Source organism: Oncorhynchus gorbuscha, linkage group LG05 (assembly GCF_021184085.1).
Source record: "Oncorhynchus gorbuscha isolate QuinsamMale2020 ecotype Even-year linkage group LG05, OgorEven_v1.0, whole genome shotgun sequence".
NCBI classification, from domain to species: domain Eukaryota; kingdom Metazoa; phylum Chordata; class Actinopteri; order Salmoniformes; family Salmonidae; genus Oncorhynchus; species Oncorhynchus gorbuscha.
In genome coordinates, this window is record NC_060177.1 from 10,098,228 (window position 1) to 10,125,337 (window position 27,110).

Genomic DNA, 27,110 nt, shown 5'->3' on the forward strand with positions numbered 1-27,110 from the left:
TAGCTGTGATAGGTGTTTCAACCTTGGCTGGTGAGAGGGTGTTTGCAGGTTTAGGTTACCGCTTTGTTTATATGTCTGTTCACTCGTTTGGAGTGCTTTAACAATTTCAAGGTTGAAGCTTACTCTAGCCAGCTAGTGGTTAGCTTATTGTAGCCAGCTGGCAGTTAGTTTGTTGTAGCCAGCTAAGCGGTTAGTTTGTTGTAGCCAGCTAAGCGGTTTGTTTGTTGTAGCCAGCTAGTGGTTAGTTTGTTATAGCCAGCTAGCGGTTAGTTTGTTGTAGCCAGCTAGCGGTTCGTTTGTTGTAGCCAGCTGGCGGTTATTTTGTTGTAGCCAGCTAGCGGTTAGTTTGTTGTAGCCAGCTAGCAGTTAGTTTGTTGTAGCCAGCTTGCAGTTAGTTTGTTGTAGCCAGCTAGCAGTTCGTTTTTAAAGCCAACTAGCGGTTCGTTTTTGTAGCCAGCTAGTGATTAGTTGTTTGTAGAGAGCTAGCGGTTAGTTTGTTGTAGCCCAACTAGCAGTTTGTTTTTAAAGCCAACTAGCGGTTCGTTTTTTTGTAGCCAGCTAGCGATTAGTTGGTTGTAGAGAGCTTGCGGTTAGTTTATTGTAGCCAGCTAGCAGTTCGTTTTAAAGCCAACTAGCGGTTCGTTTTTGTAGCCAGCTAGCGATTAGTTGGTTGTAGAGAGCTTGCGGTTAGTTTATTGTACTACTAACTGAGCCAGCTAGCGGTTAGTTTGTTGTAGCCAGCTAGGGGTTAGTTTGTTGTAGCCAGCTATGAGTTAGTTTGTTGTCGCCAGCTAGCGGTTAGTTTGTTGTAGCCCAGCTAGCAGTTTGTTTTTAAAGCCAACTAGCGGTTCGTTTTTTGTAGCCAGCTAGCGATTAGTTAGTTGTAGAGAGCTTGCGGTTAGTTTATTGTAGCCAGCTAGCAGTTAGTTTGTTGTAGCCAGCTAGGGGTTAGTTTGTTGTAGCCAGCTAGCGGTTAGTTTGTTGTAGCCAGCTAGTGGTGAGTTTGTTGTAGCCAGCTAGGTGTTCGTTTGTTGTAGCCAGCTAGCGGTTAGTTTGTTGTAGCCAGCTAGGGGTTAGTTTGTTGTAGCCAGCTAGCGGTTATTTTGTTGTGGGCAGCCAGCTGTCTGATGATTTAAAGGGTTTTACCAAATTTGATCAGTGTTATTTCCTGAAAGTCGCTAGTTGAAAATACAATCTGTGGGGTCGTATACTGTAGGTCACTTTGGATAAAAGCGCCTGCGAAATGGCATATATCAGGGGTCGGCAACAGGCCTGCAAGTGTTTTTTCCCAAGTATTCCCACAAATAAAAGAGACATACAGTATGTGATGGTGTCTCAATGTAAGCAAGGTATGGAAATTCATATTATTTTTTAAACACAACCTCTTTTTGAGCTTAGTTGCGGTCAATTTGCAGTGTACAAATGACTAGGATTATGTTACGCCCCCCCGACAAACCACTTAGACAAAAATCATCCCGTGGCTGAATCTAGTTGCCTACATTTCATTCACATTTCAGCCATTTAGCAGACACTCTTATCCAGAGCAACTTACAGTAGTGAGGGCAGACTTTTTTGTACTGGTCCCACGTGGGAGTCAAACCCCCGACACTGACGTTGCAAACACCATGCACTACCAACTGAGCCACTGGGGACCCTGTAGCGCTGCAAACACCATGCACTACCAACTGAGCCACTGGGGACCCTATACTCCTGGGGACCCTATACTCCTAAACACCATGTACTACTAACTGAGCCACTGGGGACACTATACTCCTGCAAACACCATGCACTACCAACTGAGCCACTGGGGACCCTGTAGCCCTGCAAACACCATGTACTACCAACTGAGCCACTGGGGACCCTATACTCCTGTAAACACCATGCACTACTAACTGAGCCACTGGGGACTCTATACTCCTGTAAACACCATGTACTACTAACTGAGCCACTGGGGACACTATACTCCTGTAAACACCATGTACTACTAACTGAGCCACTGGGGACCCTATACTCCTGTAAACACCATGTACTACTAACTGAGCCACTGGGGACCCTATACTCCACCATGTAAAACTGAGCCACTGGGGACCCTACTAAACACCATAACTAACTGAGCCACTGGGGACCCTATACTCCTGTAAACACCATGTACTACTAACTGAGCCACTGGGGACCCTATACTCCTGTAAACACCATGTACTACTAACTGAGCCACTGGGGACCCTATACTCCTGGTACCCTGAGCCACTGGGGACCCTATACCTGTAAACACCATGTACTACTAACTGAGCCACTGGGGACTACTAACTACTCCTATAAAAACACCATGTACTACTAACTGAGCCACTGCCACTGTAAACACCATGGAGCCACTGGGGACCCTACTCCTGTAAACACCATGTACTACTAACTGAGCCACTGGGGACCCTATACTCCTGTAAACACCATGTACACTGACCAACTGAAACACCATGCCACTGAGCCACTGGGGACCCTATACTCCTGTAAACACCATGTACTACCAACTGAGCCACTGGGGACCCTATACTCCTGTAAACACCATGTACTACTAACTGAGCCACTGGGGACACTATACTCCTATAAACACCATGTACTACTAACTGAGCCACTGGGGACACTATACTCCTGTAAACACCATGTACTACTAACTGAGCCACTGGGGACACTATACTCCTGTAAACACCATGTACTACTAACTGAGCCACTGGGGACCCTATACTCCTGTAAACACCATGTACTACCAACTGAGCCACTGGGGACACTATACTCCTGTAAACACCATGTACTACTAACTGAGCCACTGAGGACCCTATACTCCTGTAAACACCATGTACTACTAACTGAGCCACTGGGGACACTATACTCCTATAAACACCATGTGCTACTAACTGAGCCACTGGGGACACTATACTCCTGTAAACACCATGTACTACTAACTGAGCCACTGGGGACACTATACTCCTGTAAACACCATGTACTACCAACTGAGCCACTGGGGACACTATACTCCTGTAAACACCATGTACTACTAACTGAGCCACTGGGGACCCTATACTCCTGTAAACACCATGCACTACCAACTGAGCCACTGGGGACCCTATACTCCTGTAAACACCATGTACTACCAACTGAGCCACTGGGGACCCTATACTCCTGTAAACACCATGTACTATTAACTGAGCCACTGGGGACTATACTCCTATAAACACCATGTACTACTAACTGAGCCACTGGGGACCCTATACTCCTATAAACACCATGTACTACTAACTGAGCCACTGGGGACCCTATACTCCTGTAAACACCATGTACTACTAACTGAGCCACTGGGGACCCTATACTCCTGTAAACACCATGTACTACTAACTGAGCCACTGGGGACACTATACTCCTGTAAACACCATGTACTACTAACTGAGCCACTGGGGACACTATACTCCTATAAACACCATGTACTACTAACTGAGCCACTGGGGACCCTATACTCCTATAAACACCATGTACTACTAACTGAGCCACTGGGGACACTATACTCCTGTAAACACCATGTACTACTAACTGAGCCACTGGGGACCCTATACTCCTGTAAACACCATGTACTACTAACTGAGCCACTGGGGACTCTATACTCCTGTAAACACCATGTACTACTAACTGAGCCACTGGGGACCCTGTAGCGCTGCAAACACCATGCACTACCAACTGAGCCACTGGGGACCCTATACTCCTGCAAACACCATGCACTACCAACTGAGCCACTGGGGACCCTGTAGCCCTGCAAACACCATGTACTACCAACTGAGCCACTGGGGACCCTATACTCCTGTAAACACCATGCACTACTAACTGAGCCACTGGGGACTCTATACTCCTGTAAACACCATGTACTACTAACTGAGCCACTGGGGACACTATACTCCTGTAAACACCATGTACTACTAACTGAGCCACTGGGGACCCTATACTCCTGTAAACACCATGTACTACTAACTGAGCCACTGGGGACCCTATACTCCTGTAAACACCATGTACTACTAACTGAGCCACTGGGGACCCTATACTCCTGTAAACACCATGCACTACCAACTGAGCCACTGGGGACCCTATACTCCTGCAAACACCATGCACTACCAACTGAGCCACTGGGGACCCTGTAGCCCTGCAAACACCATGTACTACCAACTGAGCCACTGGGGACCCTATACTCCTGTAAACACCATGCACTACTAACTGAGCCACTGGGGACTCTATACTCCTGTAAACACCATGTACTACTAACTGAGCCACTGGGGACACTATACTCCTGTAAACACCATGTACTACTAACTGAGCCACTGGGGACCCTATACTCCTGTAAACACCATGTACTACTAACTGAGCCACTGGGGACCCTATACTCCTGTAAACACCATGTACTACTAACTGAGCCACTGGGGACCCTATACTCCTGTAAACACCATGTACTACTAACTGAGCCACTGGGGACCCTATACTCCTGTAAACACCATGTACTACTAACTGAGCCACTGAGGACCCTATACTCCTGTAAACACCATGTACTACTAACTGAGCCACTGGGGACACTATACTCCTATAAACACCATGTACTACTAACTGAGCCACTGAGGACCCTATACTCCTGTACTACTAACTGAGCCACTGAGGACCCTATACTCCTGTAAACACCATGCACTACCAACTGAGCCACTGGGGACCCTATACTCCTGTAAACACCATGTACTACCAACTGAGCCACTGGGGACCCTATACTCCTGTAAACACCATGTACTACTAACTGAGCCACTGGGGACACTATACTCCTGTAAACACCATGTACTACTAACTGAGCCACTGGGGACCTATACTCCTATAAACACCATGTACTACTAACTGAGCCACTGGGGACCCTATACTCCTGTAAACACCATGTACTACTAACTGAGCCACTGGGGACACTATACTCCTGTAAACACCATGTACTACTAACTGAGCCACTGGGGACCCTATACTCCTGTAAACACCATGTACTACCAACTGAGCCACTGGGGACACTATACTCCTGTAAACACCATGTACTACTAACTGAGCCACTGAGGACCCTATACTCCTGTAAACACCATGTACTACTAACTGAGCCACTGGGGACACTATACTCCTATAAACACCATGTGCTACTAACTGAGCCACTGGGGACACTATACTCCTGTAAACACCATGTACTACTAACTGAGCCACTGGGGACACTATACTCCTGTAAACACCATGTACTACCAACTGAGCCACTGGGGACACTATACTCCTGTAAACACCATGTACTACTAACTGAGCCACTGGGGACCCTATACTCCTGTAAACACCATGCACTACCAACTGAGCCACTGGGGACCCTATACTCCTGTAAACACCATGTACTACCAACTGAGCCACTGGGGACCCTATACTCCTGTAAACACCATGTACTATTAACTGAGCCACTGGGGACTATACTCCTATAAACACCATGTACTACTAACTGAGCCACTGGGGACTATACTCCTATAAACACCATGTACTACTAACTGAGCCACTGGGGACCCTATACTCCTATAAACACCATGTACTACTAACTGAGCCACTGGGGACCCTATACTCCTGTAAACACCATGTACTACTAACTGAGCCACTGGGGACACTATACTCCTGTAAACACCATGTACTACTAACTGAGCCACTGGGGACACTATACTCCTATAAACACCATGTACTACTAACTGAGCCACTGGGGACACTATACTCCTATAAACACCATGTACTACTAACTGAGCCACTGGGGACCCTATACTCCTATAAACACCATGTACTACTAACTGAGCCACTGGGGACACTATACTCCTGTAAACACCATGTACTACTAACTGAGCCACTGGGGACCCTATACTCCTGTAAACACCATGTACTACTAACTGAGCCACTGGGGACACTATACTCCTGTAAACACCATGTACTACTAACTGAGCCACTGGGGACCCTATACTCCTGTAAACACCATGTACTACTAACTGAGCCACTGGGGACCCTATACTCCTGTAAACACCATGTACTACTAACTGAGCCACTGGGGACCCTATACTCCTGTAAACACCATGTACTACTAACTGAGCCACTGGGGACACTATACTCCTATAAACACCATGTAAAACTGAGCCACTGGGGACACTACTAATAAACACCATGTACTACTAACTGAGCCACTGGGGACCCTATACTCCTATAAACACCATGTACTACTAACTGAGCCACTGGGGACCCTATACTCCTGTAAACACCATGTACTACTAACTGAGCCACTGAGGACACTATACTCCTGCAAACACCATGTACTACTAACTGAGCCACTGGGGACCCTATACTCCTGTAAACACCATGCACTACCAACTGAGCCACTGGGGACCCTATACTCCTGTAAACACCATGTACTACTAACTGAGCCACTGGGGACCCTATACTCCTGTAAACACCATGTACTACTAACTGAGCCACTGGGGACCCTATACTCCTGTAAACACCATGTACTACTAACTGAGCCACTGGGGACCCTATACTCCTGTAAACACCATGTACTACTAACTGAGCCACTGGGGACACTATACTCCTGTAAACACCATGTACTACTAACTGAGCCACTGAGGACCCTATACTCCTGTAAACACCATGTACTACTAACTGAGCCACTGGGGACCCTATACTCCTGTAAACACCATGTACTACCAACTGAGCCACTGTGGACCCTGTACCCCTGACAAATATTATGTGCGTAAACCTATTTAGCATAGAGTTCGACTTGACATTTTGTTGCCCACTTTTGGAGCGATTCAGAAAAATAGGAAAACCCGAAGTCCTCATAGGAGAGTCCGCACCTCACTGTCTGTGTGGAACAAATATCTGTTTCCTTGGTAACCAGAATTCATTATTACTCTTCCAGTATCTTTCGGTTTTTAGAGTAAATATGACTCGTTTTCCTCCAAATGAATTCTGCCGATACTGTCGCTCTGAGAAGAACACTAATGTCACGATCGTTGTTGTGATCATACTCAGACCAAAGCGCAGCGTGGAATCGGTTCGACATCTTTTAATTTTAAGGAGAACCGAACAACTAAACAATAAAGAATAACCGATACGTGACGTTCTGTAGAGCTCACAGGCATCAACACAAAAACAAGATCCCACAAAAACCCAGTTGGAAAAGCTGCCTAAATAAGATCCCCAATCAGAGACAACGATAGACAGCTGCCTCTGATTGGGAACCATAACAGGCCAACATAGAAATACAAAAACTAGAGTGCCCAACCTAGTCACCTAACCAAATTAGAGAATAAAAGGCTCTCTAAGGTCAGGCCTTGACAACTAAGGGATGGGATGGGGGTTGGCATTATCGTCAGGGAGCCTGTACACTGTGTTCATAAAACATTTCCTATCACAGGATTTTGGGACGATGTAGGAACATGAAACCTGTGACATAAATATTGTATATTGTAGTGGGAAGCTAGATTTAGTCATGTCTGAGCCATATAGTAGAAACTCATGAGCACATAACACAATATAACACAAACACACTGGTCCTTATATAGTGCACAACTTCTGGCCAGAGGGAGGGAGAAAGGATTGATTTTCATAAAGTTGGAACAAAGCCCAGATCTCGGGCCCTGCACACACACACACACGCACACAGTAGTCGGGGCCTTACCCAGTGGTGGTTTGGATAGGGGCCAGCACAGCTCCAAATATAGGACTTCAGTCCTCTGATTTAGTGTTAATTAACTGAGTTTTATTGTGTAATTACCTTCGCATTAGACCAGGTTATGATGTAGTTCACTGGAGGGTTATGCCGGTGGAGACAGAGGCTTGAACTCCATGTGTTTTGTGTGTGTGAAACAGTTTGACGTTTTTTTTGAGACAGGGTCTCACACTCTCACACACACACACTCACTCACTCACACACACTCTCTCTCTCTCTCTCTCTCTCTTTTTTGTCACTCTCTCTTTCGCTGTAATTTGTTTGTGTTTGTATACCTCAGATTATAACGGTGTGTGTGTGTTTCCAGGTGAGAGGAGGACAGTGGTGTCCTGTATGAGGCTGGTCAATAAAAGCATGACTCTGGTGAATGACAGCCTCTGCCAACCAGAGAACAGGCCGTTACCCCAAGTACGACGCTGCAACTCACACCCCTGCCAGTACAGGTGAGACACACTTCAAACACAAGCACATGCACACATACACTTATAATCGTGGGTTTCCACACACACTGTATCAGGAATAGTTGAATGAGAAACAGGATGATGAAAAGAGTGCATCATCCTGTTTCTGAGTGATTATAAAAAACAGCTCCATTGAGTTGAATTGGCTGTAGAAGGAGGATCCAGAATACTGTGCAGTGGAGTGCCTGTCAGCGTGCACAGTGGGATTGTTTCATGTCCTACTCAGGCAGAGTTTTACATTAGAGGAACTTGCAGCAAGGAATGTTTCTGAGCTGTACCGCTGATGCATTTAAACCAGACCACTGATCTCTCTGTTCAAAGATACGGGGCTGTATCTCAAATGGCACCCTATTCCATATATAGTGCCCTACTTCTATAGGGCACTGGTCAAATTAGTGCACTATATAGGGAATAGGGTGCGAGATGTGCGTGGTTTAAAGTGCCTTATTACCTTATCCACATAAAAGGCAGAGTGCCGTCTGGCCTATTGAACCGGCCTCACACTGACTCCCACTAATGTACTTGTATATCACTCAAACTTCAGGGTAGAGAATTCTGTTGTCGCTTTGAACTAGCTCACCTGATTCACCGAAACATGGTCTTGATAAGTAGTTGACAAGTTGAATCAGGTGTGCTAGCTCAGGAATGGTTCAAATACATAGAACGACTGGAGTTCCCCAGGAGAGCCATTCCACTTCCTCCCTCTTCAGCTCACACCGAGACAAGCAACTGGGACCTCTGCCTCACAGATTCATGTGACTGCCCTCCTGAAATGTTTTTAGTCAGTTGTGCCACCAAAAAGCTGGCTATTAGTCAATGTGAGTGGGCACATTTCAGGCTGAGGAGTGAGGCTACAAATCCCCTCATGTTACACTCACTGAACTGTGGTTTCACTCTGTCTAGATTTTAGCCTCTAGAATCGAGATTCTAAAGATTCTAGAATTCTATTTTCTAGCTGGTAAGTTGAGCACGGGGTTCCTTATTTCTGTTCATTTAACTTTATTTAAATTGAAAAATATTCCTTTCAAATTCTTTTTGAGTGTATTCTGTCAATACGGTGCTGACTTTATACGACAGCCCACATAGACATTGTATATATTTTTGGGGAACAGAAAAAGGACCTGCCCCACTATATTCCCTATAGTGTACTACATGTGACCCAGGCCCGGTCAAAAGTAGTGCACTATGCTGTATCGGGAGTAGGGTGCCGTTTGGGACGTAGCCAAAGACTCCCTGTATTTGGACCCAGTCCAGTTATACGTTTCTAAGACATACATTGATGTGGATATATTTTGCAGTCTCTTAGCCCCTGTCCCCTTTGCATCCATTCAGTGGATCAGTCAGCTGCATCTCTACCATATAGGCAGGACTTGTTAGGTACAGACAAATATAGAATGGAAGTGGACAGTATTAGGACGTTGCTGTAAAGAAAGGAAGAGGAGGAGGGATAAAAGACATGGACATGGAAGCAGAACACACACACATTCACACACATACACAGTAAGACAGACAGAGAGACAGGCGGACAGACAGAGAGACAGACAGAGAGACAGACAGAGAGAGAGACAGAGAGACAGACAGAGAGACAGGCAGACAGACAGAGGGACAGACAGAGAGAGAGACAGAGAGACAGACAGAGAGACAGGCGGACAGACAGAGAGACAGACAGAGAGAGAGACAGAGAGACAGACAGAGAGACAGGCGGACAGACAGAGAGACAGACAGATGGACAGACAGACTGGGACCTCTCCATCTAGTTTATTACTACATCACCTGAAAAATAGAGGCCCAGTTTTCCAGAGGCCCCAGGTGCTTGGCTGTAACTCTTTATGACCTAATTTCACCAGGCCTGGTGCTGTTAACCCCAAACCCCAAACTCTGTCACATCTGCAGGGTAATGTTCATCAGGCATCAATTGGAAGAAGATGTTCTGAAGCTGCTGCCTTGGCAAGTACTAATGGGGATCCATAATAAACCCCAGGAAGAGTAGCTGCTGCCTTGGCAGGAACTAATGGGGATCCATAACAAACCCCAGGAAGAGTAGCTGGTGTCTTGGCAGGAACTAATGGGGATCCATAATAAACCCCAGGAAGAGTAGCTGGTGTCTTGGCAAGTACTAATGGGGATCCATAATAAACCCCAGGAAGAGTAGCTGCTGCCTTGGCAAGTACTAATGGGGATCCATAATAAACCCCAGGAAGAGTAGCTGCTGCCTTGGCAAGTACTAATGGGGATCCATAATAAACCCCAGGAAGAGTAGCTGCTGCCTTGGCAAGTACTAATGGGGATCCATAATAAACCCCAGGAAGAGTAGCTGCTGCCATGGCAAGTACTAATGGGGATCCATAATAAACCCCAGGAAGAGTAGCTGCTGCCTTGGCAAGTACTAATGGGGATCCATAATAAACCCCAGGAAGAGTAGCTGCTGCCGTGGCAAGTACTAATGGGGATCCATAATAAACCCCAGGAAGAGTAGCTGCTGCCTTGGCAAGTACTAATGGGGATCCATAATAAACCCCAGGAAGAGTAGCTGGTGTCTTGGCAAGTACTAATGGGGATCCATAATAAACCCCAGGAAGAGTAGCTGCTGCCTTGGCAAGTACTAATGGGGATCGATAATAAACCCCAGGAAGAGTAGCTGGTGTCTTGGCAAGTACTAATGGGGATCCATAACAAACCCCAGGAAGAGTAGCTGCTGCCGTGGCAAGTACTAATGGGGATCGATAATACACCCCAGGAAGAGTAGCTGGTGTCTTGGCAAGTACTAATGGGGATCCATAATAAACCCCAGGAAGAGTAGCTGCTGCCTTGGCAAGTACTAATGGGGATCCATAATAAACCCCAGGAAGAGTAGCTGCTGCCTTGGCAAGTACTAATGGGGATCCATAATAAACCCCAGGAAGAGTAGCTGCTGCCTTGGCAAGTACTAATGGGGATCCTTAATAAATACAAATGCAAATCATCTCTCTCTCTCTTACTTTCCCTCTCTCTGCCTCTTTATCTTTCTCCCCCTCCCTCCCCCTCTCTCTCCTCTCCCCCTCTCCACATCTATCTCTCTCTCCAGGTGGGTGACAGGGGAGTGGGGCCAGTGCTCGGTGACGTGTGGGAAGGGTCTCCAGCTGCGTGAGGTGGGCTGTGTGTACCAGCTGCAGAACGGATCCCTTATCCACACACGGGACTTGTACTGCCAGGGGGGCAAACCCCCCGCCCTGCAGGGCTGCGAGGGACGCCACTGCCTCACTGCCTGGGAGGCCTCTGAGTGGTCCAAGGTCTGTTGTGGTAGGGGTTGGGTGTGTGCTTGTCTATGCGACTATTCGTGAATGCGTGTTTGAGTGTTTCCGCACATCTGTGTGTGTCCACGTGTTTATGCGAGTTCCCGTGTGAGTGAGACACAGAGAGAGAAATAGTAAACCACTTACTTCCCTCAAAGTTTGATGCAGAATCATGTAGGAGCAGCGCTGCAGTAGTACTGCATAATATAGACATCTGTCACCCCATCCCCCCCTCTCTCTCTTCCCTTGCTCCACTGAAGAGGAGGTAGAGTGGGTTGGAGAGGGGAGCTAATGAACCACCACAGGAGGCTTCTATAATGAGTAACACTCTGCCCTCTCTCTCTCTCGCTCCCTCTCACACACTCTCTCTATCCTCATATTTCTTTTCACTAATTTTCCTCCCTCTCTTTTTCCTGACATCACTCTAACCTCGCTCCCCCTCTTCCTCTCCCTCTCCTCCTCCACCTCACACTCCTCCTCTCACCTCCACTCCTTTTCTCATCCTTTTCCATCCCCTCTCTTCCCTCTCTACTGTAATTATTTTCCTTCCTCCCTCTTTCATGTTCCCTTTTCTCTCCTCTATATGTCCCTTCCCTTTGTCCCTCTCCCTCAACTCCAATGTTTCCCTCTCTCCCTTTCCCTCGTCTCCATCTCCCTTCTTCATCTCCCTCCCTCTCTCCCTCGTCTCCATCTCCCTCCCTCTCTCCCTTTCCCTCGTCTCCATCTCCCTTCTCCATCTCCCTCCCTCTCTCCCCACCTTTTCTTCCCTACCTCCTCTCTCTTCTTCCCTCCCTCCCTCCCCTGGTCTCCCTCCCTCCCCTGGTCTCCATCTCCCTTCTCCCTCCCTCCCCTGGTCTCCCTCCCTCCCTCCCCTGGTCTCCCTCTCCCTTCTCCCTCCCTCCCCTGGTCTCCCTCCCTCCCCTGGTCTCCCTCTCCCTTCTCCCTCCCTCCCTCCCCTGGTCTCCCTCCCTCCCTCCCCTGGTCTCCCTCCCTCCCTCCACTGGTCTCCCTCCCCTCCCTCCACTGGTCTCCCTGGTCTCCCTCCCTCCCTCCCCTGGTCTCCCTCCCTCCCTCCACTGGTCTCCCTCTCCCTTCTCCCTCCCTCCCCTGGTCTCCCCCTCCCTCCCTCCACTGGTCTCCCTCTCCCTTCTCCCTCCCTCCCCTGGTCTCCCTCCCTCCCTCCCCTGGTCTCCCTCTCCCTTCTCCCTCCCTCCCTCCCTCCCCTGGTCTCCCTCCCTCCCCTGGTCTCCCTCCTGGTCTCCCTCCCTCCCTCCCCTGGTCTCCCTCCCTCCCTCCCCTGGTCTCCCTCCCTCCCCTGGTCTCCCTCCCTCCCCTGGTCTCCCTCCCTCCCCTGGTCTCCCTCCCTCCCCTGGTCTCCCTCTCCCTTCTCCCTCCCTCCTCTCCCCAGTGTTCTTCAGACTGTGGCAGTGGGGTCCGTCGGAGGACAGTGAGGTGCACCAACCCCCAGGGGAACTGTGACCCCCTCTCTCAGCCTGCTGACCAGGAGCCCTGTGAGGACCACTCCAAATGTTACGAGTGGAAGACTGGGGACTGGTCCAAGGTATGGGCCATACACACACATAAATGACACACACACACACACACACTCTCTTTTTAATCAAATATCTATTTACAGAGATCTCCCATGTGGAGAGGACTCTAACCCCGGATGCCCCCTTCCAATGGATTAATCCCTCCCTGTGACACAGCGGTGTAGGTGATGCCAACATGGTGCTAACACTGTGCCAGTCCTGATGTGGGCATCTTGACAGATAGCCTGACTGCCTCACTGTCTGACTGCATTCTCAATGGCAAACTATTCCCTTTATAGTGCACGCATACAGGCAGGCAGGCAGGCAGGCAGGCAGGCAGGCAGGCCCACACACACACACACACACACACACACACACACACACACACACACACACACACACACACACACACACACACACACACACACACACACACACACACACACACACACACACACACACACACACACACACACACACACTTTCTCTCTCTCTCTCTACTAGAGGAATGAATTAAGGCACCGTGGCCCTCACACCTTCCCAGCCACCAGTCTTTCTTCCCATCTGTCTAACTAGGGCAGGGCAATAGCAACAGGCTCAAATCCATTTCAATTCTTGTGGATGAGAATGAACATGGGGAGTGTAGTTTAATTCCTGAAATGTAATTGACCTTGTCTGCTGTGGCTGGATGTGAGGGGACAGGTGTCAACCTATTGCTGTACTCGTACTACACACAGACACATGAAGGAACACACACACACACACACACACACACACACACACACACACACACACACACACACACACACACACACACACACACACACACACACACACACACACACACACACACACACACACACACACACACACACACACACACACACACACACACACACACACACACACACACACAGTAAAGTCCTCAGACCGGGATGGTACATACAAGCAAACCTCCTTATTAACACTTTGAACTACAGTAGGCACCAGTCGGCTATTCTGGATCTGCGTCCCAAATGGCACTCCTTTTGACATTTGCCATTTGGGATTCATCCTCCGAGCTGAACTATACTCTCGTCTGCTGGGCTCTGCTGTGGGCAAAAACCCTCCATTTACAAAACATGTTCACTAATCATTCTGTTTGTTTGCTTGTATCTTTAGAGATCATTTCAAAACTGAGAGTTCAGGATGAATGAAAGCTCTGAGTCATACTCGTGAAATACTGTCTGATATACCACCTCTGTCAGCCAATCAGCATAGTGATTTTAGGGATGGTGACAGTACTGGCTAGTTGTATGTCAAAAATGTCTTAATGGTTAGGGTACGTCATTATCACACCGTTGTTAAAGCACTGTATTCAGCCAGTTCAATATAATAAAGACTACTTCACCTCAAAGCACATGGAAGTGATTTGCATTGTATGGAGGTAATCCTGATGAACCCCAGTTCCACTAGTTACACTAGTGTTATCTGACAGTCTTTGTCAAATCTCTCCTTGATGAACCCCAGTTCCAACTGAGTTACACTAGTGTTATCTGACAGTCTTTGTCAAATCTCTCCTTGATGAACCCCAGTTCCAACTTAGTTACACTAGTGTTATCTGACAGTCTTTGTCAAATCTCTCCTTGATGAACCCCAGTTCCAACTGAGTTACACTAGTGTTATCTGACAGTCTTTGTCAAATCTCTCCTTGATGAACCCCAGTTCCAACTGAGTTACACTAGTGTTATCTGACAGTCTTTGTCAAATGAACCCCAGTTCCAACTCACTAGTGTTATCTGATGAAATCTCTCATTTCCAACTTAGTTACACTAGTGTTATCTGACAGTCTTTGTCAAATCTCTCCTTGATGAACCACAATTCCAACTTAGTTACACAGTGATTTGACAGTCTTTGTCAAATCACCTTTTCCATTGATTCCAGCATTGGCTAATTCAACTAATCAAGGGCCTGATGATTAGTTGCCCAGTCAAATCTAGTGTGTTAGTTTGCTGGTAAAATCAAATAAGTGAAAAGGCTGGGTTGTACTCGAGGAACGGTCTTGGAAACAGGTTTACCGAACTGAAAATCTACAGTGCATCTCCATTTCCCAATCGTACAAACTGAGTCAGTCTGTTTTTGACATGCATGTAATTGATCATATGAAGTGTCATGTTCAGCTGCCTGATACAGGTGTAACAGTATAATTTTAAACCGTCCCCTCGCGCGAACCAGGGACCTTCTGCACACATCAACAACAATCACCCACGAAGCATCGTTACCCATCACTCCACAATAGCCGCGGCCCTTGCAGAGCAAGGGGAACTACTACTTCAAGGTCTCAGAGCAAGTGACGTAACCGATTGAAACGCTATTTAGCGCACACCGCTAACTAAGCTAGCCGTTTCACATCCGTTACACAGGGTCAGATCTTATTTCCCCATTCTAACGGTTAAGGTTGGGATCGGGGAGAATGCAATCTAATCCTAGATCTGCAATTCTCTAGATCTACAATTGCCAATCTCGGGGTCACTACAGCAGGTCAGGGGGAGGACCATTACATTTCTCTCCCTGTGTGGAACTGGAGACAGTGAGTGTATGTTTCCCCCCAGGATGCTGAGGAAGGTGCGTCCACCCCTCTCCTCTGCCCATATTTAACTACAGATCTAGGATCAGATTGCTTTATTTCCAATCCAATCCATAACTGTTAGAATGTATCAGTGGCTCGAGACAACTTCTACCTATGATTCCACATGAGGGAATATACTTAAGTTTCTCCCTGAAACTGATCTAAGGTCTGTTTTGAGATTCTGTCCCTGATGCTTAAAGTAAGGATTTACAGGGTAAGCTTATCCTAGATCTGTAATGTCTACCTAGAGCTCTGTGAGGGGGCTGCGTGAGCACATCTGGTTCAGTCATCATCAGACAAGCTGGAGAACATCTGAAGGTTTTGTGTGTGTTTGTGTGTGTGCTGTCTGTCAGTGTGTGTGCAGACAGTGTAGACGCCATAGCCCAGTTCTCACTAACAGTAATCTCCACTAATCCTTCATCAGAACATTCTAGAGGGGGTTTGTTAATCCAAACGGGCAATTATAGAGCTGCATTTTATTTTCTCCCCTTGTTTACACACACACACACACACACACACACACACACACACACACACACACACACACACACACACACACACACACACACACACACACACACACACACACACACACACACACACACACACACACACACACACACACACACACACACACACACACACACACACACACACTGTTAGTAGTAAGTATCACTTCATTCAGGAGCACTACAGCAAGGCAGTTAACCCCCAACAACTGCTCCCTGGGCTCCGATGACGTGGGAGTCACTGCCATATACAGTGCACTACCTTTGACCAGGGCCCATGCAGCTCTGTTCAAAAGTAGTGCACTATAAAGAGAATAGGGTGCTATTTGAGATGCACCTTACCTCACCATTCCCACTGAGAAGGAACTTCAGTCCGGCATTTAGACATTCTGACAGAGCTGCTGCCGGAATTCCTTTAATCTTCCCAAGGTGATTTTTCCAGGTACACAACACCTGTGTGTTCCAAATGGCACCCTATTCCTATATAGTGCACTACTTTTATTCAGGGCCCCATTGGGCTCTGTTCAAAAGTAGTGCACTACTGTAAGTAACAGGGTGCTATTTGGGACTCAGACATTGACTACTGTTCCTCTACCTCCACATATTGTAACATACTTTTTAAAAGGGCTTTTAAATGAAAGCCACCCGACACTGACCTTTCCCTGTTAACACACCTAGTAGAGGAGCCTCTGATCGGACTGTCAGGTGTTCTGTAATGGAGCTGGGAGAGAGCTGGGGATGGAGCTGGGAGAGAGCTGGGGATGGAGATGGGAGAGAGCTGGGGATGGAGCTGGGAGAGAAGTGGGGATGGAGATGGGAGAGAGCTGGGGATGGAGATGGGAGAGAGCTGGGAGAGAGCTGGGGATGGAGATGGGAGAGAGCTGGGGATGGAACTGGGAGAGAGCTGGGATAGAGCTGGGGATGGAGATGGGAGAGAGCTGGGGATGGAGATGGGAGAGAGCTGGGGATGGAACTGGGAGAGAGCTGGGATAGAGCTGGGGATGGAGATGGGAGAGAGCTGGGGCTGGAGATGGGAGAGAGCTGGGGATGGAACTGGGAGAGAGCTGGGATAGAGCTGGGGATGGAGATGGGAGAGAGCTGGGGATGGAGATGGGAGAAAACTGTGGATGGAGATGGGGATGGAGCTGGGAGAGAGCTGGGGATGGAGATGGGAGAGAGCTGGGGATGGAGCTGGGAGAGAGCTGGGGATGGAGATGGGAAAAAGCTGTGGATGGAGATGGGGATGGAGCTGGGAGAGAGCTGGGGGATGGAGATGGGAGAGAGCTGGGGATGGAGATGGGAGAAAGCTGTGGATGGAGATGGGGATGGAGCTGGGAGAGAGCTGGGGATGGAACTGGGAGAGAGCTGGGGGATGGAGATGGGAGAGAGCTGGGGATGGAGCTAGGGATGGAGATGGGAGAAAGCTGTGGATGGAGATGGGGATGGAGCTGGGAGAGAGCTGGGGATGGAACTGGGAGAGAGCTGGGGATGGAGATGGGAGAGAGCTGGGGATGGAGATGGGAGAAAGCTGTGGATGGAGATGGGAGAGAGCTGGGGATGGAGATGGGAGAGAGCTGGGGATGGAGATGGGAGAGAGCTGGGAGAGCGCTGGGGATGGAGCTGGGAGAGAACCGGGGATGGAGCTGGGAGAGAGCTGGGGATGGAGCTGGGAGAGAGCTGGGGATGGAGATGGAGATGGGAGAGAGCTTGGGATGGAGCTGGGAGAGAGCTGGAGATGGAGATGGGAGAGAGCTGGGGATGGAGATGGGAGAGAGCTGGGGATGGAGATGGGAGAGAGGTGGGAATGGAGATGGGAGAGAGCTGGGGATGGGGCTGGGAGAGAGCTGGGGATGGAGCTGGGAGAAAGCTGGGGATGGAGCTGGGGAAGATGGGGCTGGGAGAGAGCTGGGGATGGAGCTGGGGAAGATGGGGTTGGGAGAGAGCTGGGGAAGATGGGGCTGGGAGAGAGCTGGGGATGGAGCTGGGGAAGATAGGGCTGGGAGAGAGCTGGGGAAGATGGGGCTGGGAGAGAGCTGGGGAAGATGGGGTTGAGGGAGAGCTGGGGATGGAGCTGGGGAAGATGGGGCTGGGAGAGAGCTGGGGATAGGGCTGGGGAAGATGGGGCTGGGAGAGAGCTGGGGAAGATGGGGCTGGGAGAGAGCTGGGGAAGATGGGGCTGGGAGAGAGCTGGGAGAGAGCTGGTGAAGATGGGGCTGGGAGAGAGCTGGGAATGGAGCTGGGGAAGCTGGGGATGGAGCTGGGGATGGAGCTGGGAGAGAGCTGGGAGAGAGCTGGGGATAGGGCTGGGAGAGAGCTGGGGATAGGGCTGGGAGAGAGCTGGGGATAGGGCTGGAGAGAGCTGGGGATAGGGCTGGGAGAGAGCTGGGGATAGGGCTGGGGGAGCTGGGGATGGAGCTGGGAGAGAGCTGGGGGAGATGGGGATAGGGCTGGGGGAGATGGGGCAGGGACAGAGCTGGGGATGGGGCTGGGGAAGAAAGCTGGGAATGGGGGAGAGAGCTGGGGATGGGTTTCACTTTCCAACATTCCACCGATTTTCTGTCTGAAAATGTCTATGTCACGTACCTGATGAAAGGACGTTCAGGTGCCAGCGTCTTGGTCAGTTTCTCATTTTGGAAATCTAATAACAGGAAATAACTGTTGGACGCTATTTACTGCCAGGCTTATATCTGGTGTGTTGTTCTGACCCTGTGCTAATTGTGTTACTCCCCCCACCCTCTAACCATCCTGAATGTATTACCTAATTTTCTCTCCTAATGATGTTAAAGGGGAATTCTGCAATTTAAAACTAATGACTCATGTAAGTGGTGGGGTGTCCATTGTTGTTGTTCTTTGAATCCCTGATTGCCCCTTTAAAGTCCTCAAATTACTCCTCTGTCCCACTCCCCCAACGCTGGACAATAAACTGACCGGCTCTCCTCATCTACTCTCTTCCCACCACTATCAGACCATAAGTCTATTAGCATGTCTTAGAATATCATTCAGATAAGCTGATGATTCAATTGTGGTGTTCTTGTGAGTTATGAGGAGGTCATGCCTCTAGGGATGTGGCTATGATATTAGAGCTAGGATGCATCCCAAACGCCAACCTGTTCCCTTTATAGTGAACTACTTTTCACCAAAGCCTTATGGGTTCTATAGGGGATAGGGTTTCATTTGGGATACAGATAAAGTCTTATGGGAGTGTTGCTATGATTGTGTCCCCATCAGCTTGTCTCCTAATGATGTTTCAGATAATGTTCTCTCTGTCTCTTTGTTTGTGTTTTCATTTGCTTGTTTGTGCAGTGGTGTGTGTGTGTGTGTTTATTTTATTTTATTTTATATATATATATATATATATATGCCATTTAGCAGACGCTTTTATCCAAAGTCATGTGTGCTACATTCTACGTATGGGTGGTCCCGCTTGTTTGTGAGCTAGTGTGTGTGTGTGTGTGTGTGTGTGTGTGTGTGTGTGTGTGTGTGTGTGTGTGTGTGTGTGTGTGTGTGTGTGTGTGTGTGTGTGTGTGTGTGTGTGTGTGTGTGTGTGTGTGTGTGTGTGTGTGTGTGTGTGTGTGTGTGTGTGTGTGTGTGTGTGTGTGTGTGTGTGTGTGTGTGTGTGTGTCTCCAGGGCCTTATCTCATAGACGTATCTCATTGTGATCATGTTCATCAGCGATAATGAAAGCTTGGTGAAAAAACCTTCTGAGAATCATTCTAAGTACCTATAGAGATGTGGGATCATGATAATCGGATTGTTTTTGAGCAATGTCAAGTCAACAAGTCCTTTGGTAGAACACCGGGCCGTTTACAATAGCTATTGAAATGGCTTCCACTAATTGCCTCTCTGTGAAGTGAATAGTAAATCCGCCTGCTTGAATCGAGGGCCTGGGAACCACTGATGTTCAGAGTTAATTATTGGACGAGGCTATAGCCGTTGGCTGCCAAGGCCTGTGTACAATGGGAATCCGTTGTCTGTCGCCTCTGGTGTTTCCGAGCTTAGAATATCAAAGTCCTCTTTCTTTGGCCCCATTCCATGTTGGTTTCTCCTAGCCCCTTACCTCCAGCTCCTACCTCCAGCTCCTACCTCCAGCTCCTACCTCCAGCCCCTTACCTCCAGCCCCTTACCTCCAGCCCCTTACCTCCAGCCCCTTACCTCCAGCTCCTACCTCCAGCCCCTTGCCTCCAGCTCCTACCTCCAGCCCCTTACCTCCAGCTCCTACCTCCAGCCCCTTACCTCCAGCTCCTACCTCCAGCTCCTACCTCCAGCCCCTTACCTCCAGCTCCTACCTCCAGCCCCTACCTCCAGCTCCTTACCTCCAGCTCCTACCTCCAGCCCCTTACCTCCAGCTCCTACCTCCAGCTCCTACATCCAGCCCCTTACCTCCAGCTCCTACCTCCAGCCCCTACCTCCAGCCCCTTACCTCCAGCTCCTACGTCCAGCCCCTTACCTCCAGCTCCTACCTCCAGCCCCTTACCTCCAGGTCCTACCTCCAGCCCCTTATCTCCAGCCCCTACCCCCAGCCCCTACCTCCAGCTCCTTATTCTAGCCTCTTCTCCAAGCCCCTTACCTCCAGCTCCTACCTCCAGCTCCTACGTCCAGCCCCTACCTCCAGCTCCTACCTCCAGGTCCTACCTCCAGCCCCTTACCTCCAGCCCCTACCCCCAGCCCATACCTCCAGCTCCTTATTCTAGCCTCTTCTCCAAGCCCCTTACCTCCAGCTCCTACCTCCAGCTCCTACCTCCGGCTCCTACCTCCAGCCCCTACCTCCAGCTCCTACCTCCAGCTCCTGCCTCCAGCCCCTACCACCAGCTCCTCTCTCCAGCCCCTACCTCCAGCCCCTTACCTCCAGCTCCTTATTCTAGCCTCTTCTCCAAGCCCCTTACCTCCAGCCCCTTCTCCAAGCCCTTTACCTCCACCCCCCTCTCCAAGCCCTTTACCCCCACCCCCCTCTCCAAGCCCTTTTACCTCCAGCCCCTTCTCCAAGCCCTTTACCTCCACCCCCTCTCCAAGCCCTTTACCTCCAGCCCCTTCTCCAAGCCGCTTACCTCCAGCCCCTTCTCCAAGCCCTTTACCTCCACCCCCTCTCCAAGCCCTTTACCCCCACCCCCTCTCCAAGCCCTTTTTCTCCAGCCCCTTCTCCAAGCCCTTTACCTCCACACCCCTCTCCAAGCCCTTTGCCTCCACCCCCTCTCCAAGCCCTTTACCTCCAGCCCCTTCTCCAAGCCCTTTACCTCCACCCCCTCTCCAAGCCCTTTACCTCCAGCCCCTTCTCCAAGCCCTTTACCTCCACCCCCTCTCCAAGTCCTTTACCTCCAGCCCCTTCTCCAAGCCCTTTACCTCCAGCCCCCACTCCAAGCCCCTTACCTCTACCCCACTCTCCATGCCCCTTACCTCCAGCCCCCTCTCCAAGCCCCTTATCTCCAGCCCCTCTCCAAGTCCCTTACGTCCAGCCCCTTTCCCAAGCCTCTTACCTCCACCCCCTCTCCAAGCCCTTTACATCCAGCCCCTTCTCCAAGCCCTTTACCTCCACCCCCTCTCCAAGCCCTTTACCTCCAGCCCCTTCTCCAAGCCCTTTACCTCCACCCCCCTCTCCAAGTCCTTTACCTCCAGCCCCTTCTCCAAGCCCTTTACCTCCACCCCCTCTCCAAGCCCTTTTCTCCAGCCCCTTCTCCAAGCCCTTTACCTCCACCCCCTCTCCAAGCCCTTTACCTCCATCCCCTTCTCCAAGCCCCTTACCTCCAGCCCCTTCTCCAAGCCCTTTACCTCCACCTCCCTCTCCAAGCCCTTTACCCCCACCCCCTCTCCAAGCCCTTTTTTCCAGCCCCTTCTCCAAGCCCTTTACCTCCACACCCCTCTCCAAGCCCTTTACCTCCACCCCCTTCTCCAAGCCCTTTACCTCCAGCCCCTTCTCCAAGCCCTTTACCTCCACCCCCTCTCCAAGCCCTTTACCTCCAGCCCCTTCTCCAAGCACTTTACCTCCACCCCCTCTCCAAGTCCTTTACCTCCAGCCCCTCTCCAAGCCCTTTACCTCCAGCCCCCTCTCCAAGCCCCTTACCTCTACCCCCTCTCCATGCCCCTTACCTCCAGCCCCTTCTCCAAGCCCCTTATCTCCAACCCCCTCTCCAAGCCCCTTACCTCCAGCCCCTTTTCCAAGCCTCTTACCTCCACCCCCTCTCCAAGCCCTTTACATCCAGCCCCTTCTCCAAGCCCTTTACCTCCAGCCCCTTCTCCAAGCCCTTTACCTCCACCCCCTCCCATGCCCCTTACCTCCAGCCCCCTCTCCAAGCCCCTTTATCTCCAGCCCCCTCTCCAAGCCCCTTACCTCCAGCCCCTTTTCCAAGCCTCTTACCTCCACCCCCTCTCCAAGCCCTTTACCTCCAGCCCCTTCTCCAAGCCCCTTCTCCCAAGCCCTTTACCTCCAGCCCCTTCTCCAAGCCCTTTACCTCCACCCCCTCTCCAAGCCCTTTACCTCCAGCCCCTTCTCCAAGCCCCTTACCTCCACCCCCTCTCCAAGCCCCTTACCTCCAGCCCCCTCTCCAAGCACATTACATCCAGCCCCCTCTCCAAGCCTCTTACCTCCATTCCTTTCTCCTTTCTCCAAGCCCCATACCTCCAGCCCCTTCACCAAGCCCTTTACCTCCACCCCCTCTCCAAGCCCTTTACATCCAGCCCCTTCTCCAAGCCCTTTACCTCCAGCCCCTTCTCCAAGCCCTTTACCTCCACCCCCTCTCCAAGCCCTTTACCTCCAGCCCCTTCTCCAAGCCCCTTACCTCCACCCCCCCCCTCTCCAAGCCCCTTACCTCCAGCCCCCTCTCCAAGCCCCTTACCTCCAGCCCCTTTTCCAAGCCTCTTACCTCCATTCCTTTCTCCTCCTTCTCCAAGCCCCATACCTCCAGCCCCTTCTCCAAGCCCTTTACCTCCACCCCCTCTCCAAGCCCTTTACATCCAGCCCCTTCTCCAAGCCCTTTACCTCCAGCCCCCTCTTCAAGCCCCTTACCTCCAGCCCCCTCTCCAAGCCATTTACCTCCACCCCCTCTCCAAGCCCTTTACCTCCAACCCCTTCTCCAAGCCCCTTACCTCCACTCCCCTCTCCAAGCCCCATACCTCCAGCCCCTTCTCCAAGCCCTTTACCTCCACCCCCTCTCCAAGCCCTTTACATCCAGCCCCTTCTCCAAGCCCTTTACCTCCAGCCCCCTCTCCAAGCCCCTTACCTCCAGCCCCCTCTCCAAGCCCCTTACCTCCAGCCCCTTTTCCAAGCCTCTTACCTCCATTCCTTTCTCCTTTCTCCAAGCCCCATACCTCCAGCCCCTTCTCCAAGCCCTTTACCTCCACCCCCCTCTCCAAGCCCTTTACATCCAGCCCCTTCTCCAAGCCCTTTACCTCCAGCCCCCTCTTCAAGCCCCTTACCTCCAGCCCCCTCTCCAAGCCATTTACCTCCACCCCCTCTCCAAGCCCTTTACCTCCAACCCCTTCTCCAAGCCCCTTACCTCCACTCCCCTCTCCAAGCCCCATACCTCCAGCCCCTTCTCCAAGCCCTTTACCTCCACCCCCTCTCCAAGCCCTTTACATCCAGCCCCTTCTCCAAGCCCTTTACCTCCAGCCCCCTCTCCAAGCCCCTTACTCCAGCCCCTCTCCAAGCCCTTTACCTCCACCCCCTCTCCAAGCCCTTTACCTCCAGCCCCTTTTCCAAGCCCCTTACCTCCACTCCCCTCTCCAAGCCCCTTACCTCCAGCCCCTTTTCCAAGCCTGTTACCTCCAGTCCTTTCTCCTTTCTCCAAGCCCCATACCTCCAGCCCCTTCTCCAAACCCTTTACCTCCACCCCCTCTCCAGGCCCCTTCCCTCCAGCCCCCTCTCCAAGCCCCTTACCTCCAGCCCCTTCTCCTATTCCTTTATCTCCAGCCCCCTCTCCAAGCCCCTTACCTCCAGACCCTTTTCCAAGCCTCTTACCTCCAGTCCTTTCCCCAAGCCCCATACCTCTTCGTTCTTCACAGATCTGATTGGTTTGGGTAGGTCTAAGCTATATGGTGATGGCTCCATCCCCTAAAAAGTCAAAGCGGTGGTCACACCTATACTGTTACTTATACCTATCTAGTCCTTTCAGATCTGTGATCACTGAAGAGATATGAGCTAGGGAAAGAGCCTGAGGACAGAGATGGATCTTAGCCTCAGAGCATATATTACTATTGACACGAAGCACTCTGACAGGGTATTTAGGACTCGTAAATCAGTCTATTCAAACATAGAACACAGCCTCCATCTGTAATTAGGCCTGTTTGGGATTATTTTACCACTAGTAAATACCACACTACACCTTTATCTGTTATTCAGGTATAGTCTCTTCTCACATTCAGTCATGAAGTGATTTTGCCCCCTATAAACAATAGGGATGTGTTTCCAATAGCACCATATTCCCTATATTAAGCACTTCTTCTGACCAGGGTACATAGGGCTCCGGTCACAAGTAGTACACTATATAGGGAGTAGGGTGCCATTTGGGATGCACACTAGGTCTATGGAAGATTACAATGACCTAAAATGTGAGGGGTAAACATATTAGGAAGTGATTATGTCCTAAAAAGTCTAGGACATAGACATGGAAGACTGTTACAAATGGCTCTCAATGTCAAAATACTTCCTCTCGAGTTTGGAAAAGAAAGTAACTCAAGTGATTGGATCTTTCCAGTGCTCGTCATCCTGTGGGAAGGGCCTGCAGTCCAGAGTGGTCCAATGTATGCACAGAGTGACAGGTCGCCACGGTAATGACTGCCCCGTGGTGTTCAGACCACCCACCTACCGGCCCTGTCACCAGGAGGCCTGCAATGACAAAGTCAACGTCAACACCATCACCTCCCCCAGATTAGGTAACATCGTTTGTGTGTGTGTGTGCTTGTGTGTGTGTGTGTTTTTGAGAGAGAGAGCAAGAGAGTGACAGAGAGAGAGAGACAGAAACAGACAGAGAAAGAGAGAGAGTGTGTGTGTGTGTGTGTGTGTGTGTGTGTGTGTGTGTGTGTGTGTGTGTGTGTGTGTGTGTGTGTGTGTGTGTGTGTGTGTGTGTGTGTGTGTGTGTGTGTGTGTGTGTGTGTGTGTGTGTGTGTGTGTGTGTGTGTACATGTGTGTGTGTACATGTGTGTGTGTACATGTGTGTGTACATGTGTGTGTACATGTGTGTGTACATGTGTGTACTGTGTTTCTCTGTCTGATGACGTGGCCCTGTTCCCCTGTTCCTCTCCAGCTGCTCTGACCTACAAGTGCACAGGAGACCAGTGGACTGTGTACTGCCGTGTGATCCGAGAGAAGAACCTGTGCCAGGACATGAGATGGTACCAGCGCTGCTGCGACACCTGCAGAGACTTCTACGCCAACAAAACACCCCGCAAGAGTTAATGATCAGAGCACTCACACACATACTGTACACAGACAGACACACACTTCACCTAGGGCTACGACTTTAGATGTTTCTGTAACACTTGACTTAAAGCTTGCGGGTGTAATGCTTTGTAAGTCGTTATAAGCATGAATGAGCCTTTATAATGTGTTATAATAAGGCTTATGATATGATATGTCTCTCTATGTATCAGCATATTAACCGACTCAAAATGTCTGTTATTTAGCCTGCTTCAGGAGATGATACTAATATATTGTAAGGGTCTCGTGGCAGGTCTTTATGCCGGCAGGCTTTAAGTAAAGAGTTACGGATGTTTTTTCTGAATTATTCATATTCTTATTATTAATTATAGGATATTACATTTTGGAGAAAAAGTGGAAATGAGTGCAGAGACCATTTCAAGTGGGATCATAAGCTTGCTGTTGTCATGAAGACTTGAAAACATTCTTTAACTTGTTTTATTGCTGTAAACCAAAGCGAGGGACTTCACAGTCTGGGGAGTCTCTCGGTGGGTAGCCTGTCACGTCAACGTTTGTTGTACAGTGTGATTTAACATTAGCGTTAACATATGTGATAACTCTTTATGTGGAAAGGTCATTGTTGTCAGATTGTCTATAGATGCTCAGTGAACTATCAGAACATGTCTGATTTTCAAATGCACACGCTGAATCTAATACAGCTAGGGAGGCTGAGTATGAGTAAATCTATGTTACTTGGAGCGGCAGGTAGCCTAGTGGTTAGAGCTTTGGGCCAGTAACTGAAAGGTTGCTGGATCAAATCCCTGAGCTGACAAGGTAAAAATCAGTTGTTCTGCCCCTGAGCAAGGCACTGTTCCCTGGGCCCTGAAGAAGTGGATGTGGATTAAGGCAGCCCCCCTCACCTCTCTGATTCAGAGGGGTTGTGTTAAATGCGGAAGACACATTTCAGTTGAATACATTCAGTTGAACAACTGACTAGGTTTCCCCCTTTCCCTTACTTACATAGATAGAATGTATGTACATCACAGGAGGCTGGTGAGGGGAGGACTGCTCATAATAATGGCTGGAATGGAGTGAATGGAATGGTATCAAATGTTTGATGTGTTTGAAACCATTCCATTTATTCCGTTCCATCCGTTAGTATGAGCCCATCCTTCCCAATTAAGGTGCCACCAGCCGCCTGTGACATACATACATTACTTACACACACGTACATTAAAAGACCTGTTAGGCCTTTGTTATTGCCTGTTAACAGAGGTGCAGTTGACATGAAATACATCTAAATGGTAGTTGGTACGTAGTCTGAGCATGTAGATCTGTAGGGGACTATCCAGATAAAGTGGGCCTGTATATTCTCTTGTGTTTAGTTCCGCTGGCCCTGTATTCACCAAGCCACTGGCTGGCCACTCACTAGACTGGGCCAAGAGACCTGGCTCGTGTTCATTAGGCACCAGATGGACTGAAACAGGTGGGGACTACTTGAACTTGTTCAATAAGAAACGCTCATTGTCTTTTTTCCGCTGCAACGTTTGAAAACTTTTCCCATTATGTGCTTTGATGAACATGACC

The 27,110-nt window shown here is 49.7% G+C and overlaps 1 protein-coding gene across 1 annotated transcript in view; it reads left to right on the forward strand.

Moving 5' to 3' along the window:
• LOC124035508 (A disintegrin and metalloproteinase with thrombospondin motifs 17-like) overlaps positions 1-26,405 on the forward strand; it is a gene marked incomplete at its 5' end in the record, with an annotated part of 46,249 nt that extends 19,844 nt beyond the window's left edge. The window contains 5 exon segments of the mRNA XM_046348967.1: positions 8,103-8,238; positions 11,321-11,525; positions 12,937-13,089; positions 24,862-25,039; positions 25,411-26,405. Coding sequence (XP_046204923.1) covers positions 8,103-8,238; positions 11,321-11,525; positions 12,937-13,089; positions 24,862-25,039; positions 25,411-25,562 — 824 coding nt within the window.
• Positions 26,406-27,110: the final 705 nt, after the last annotated feature.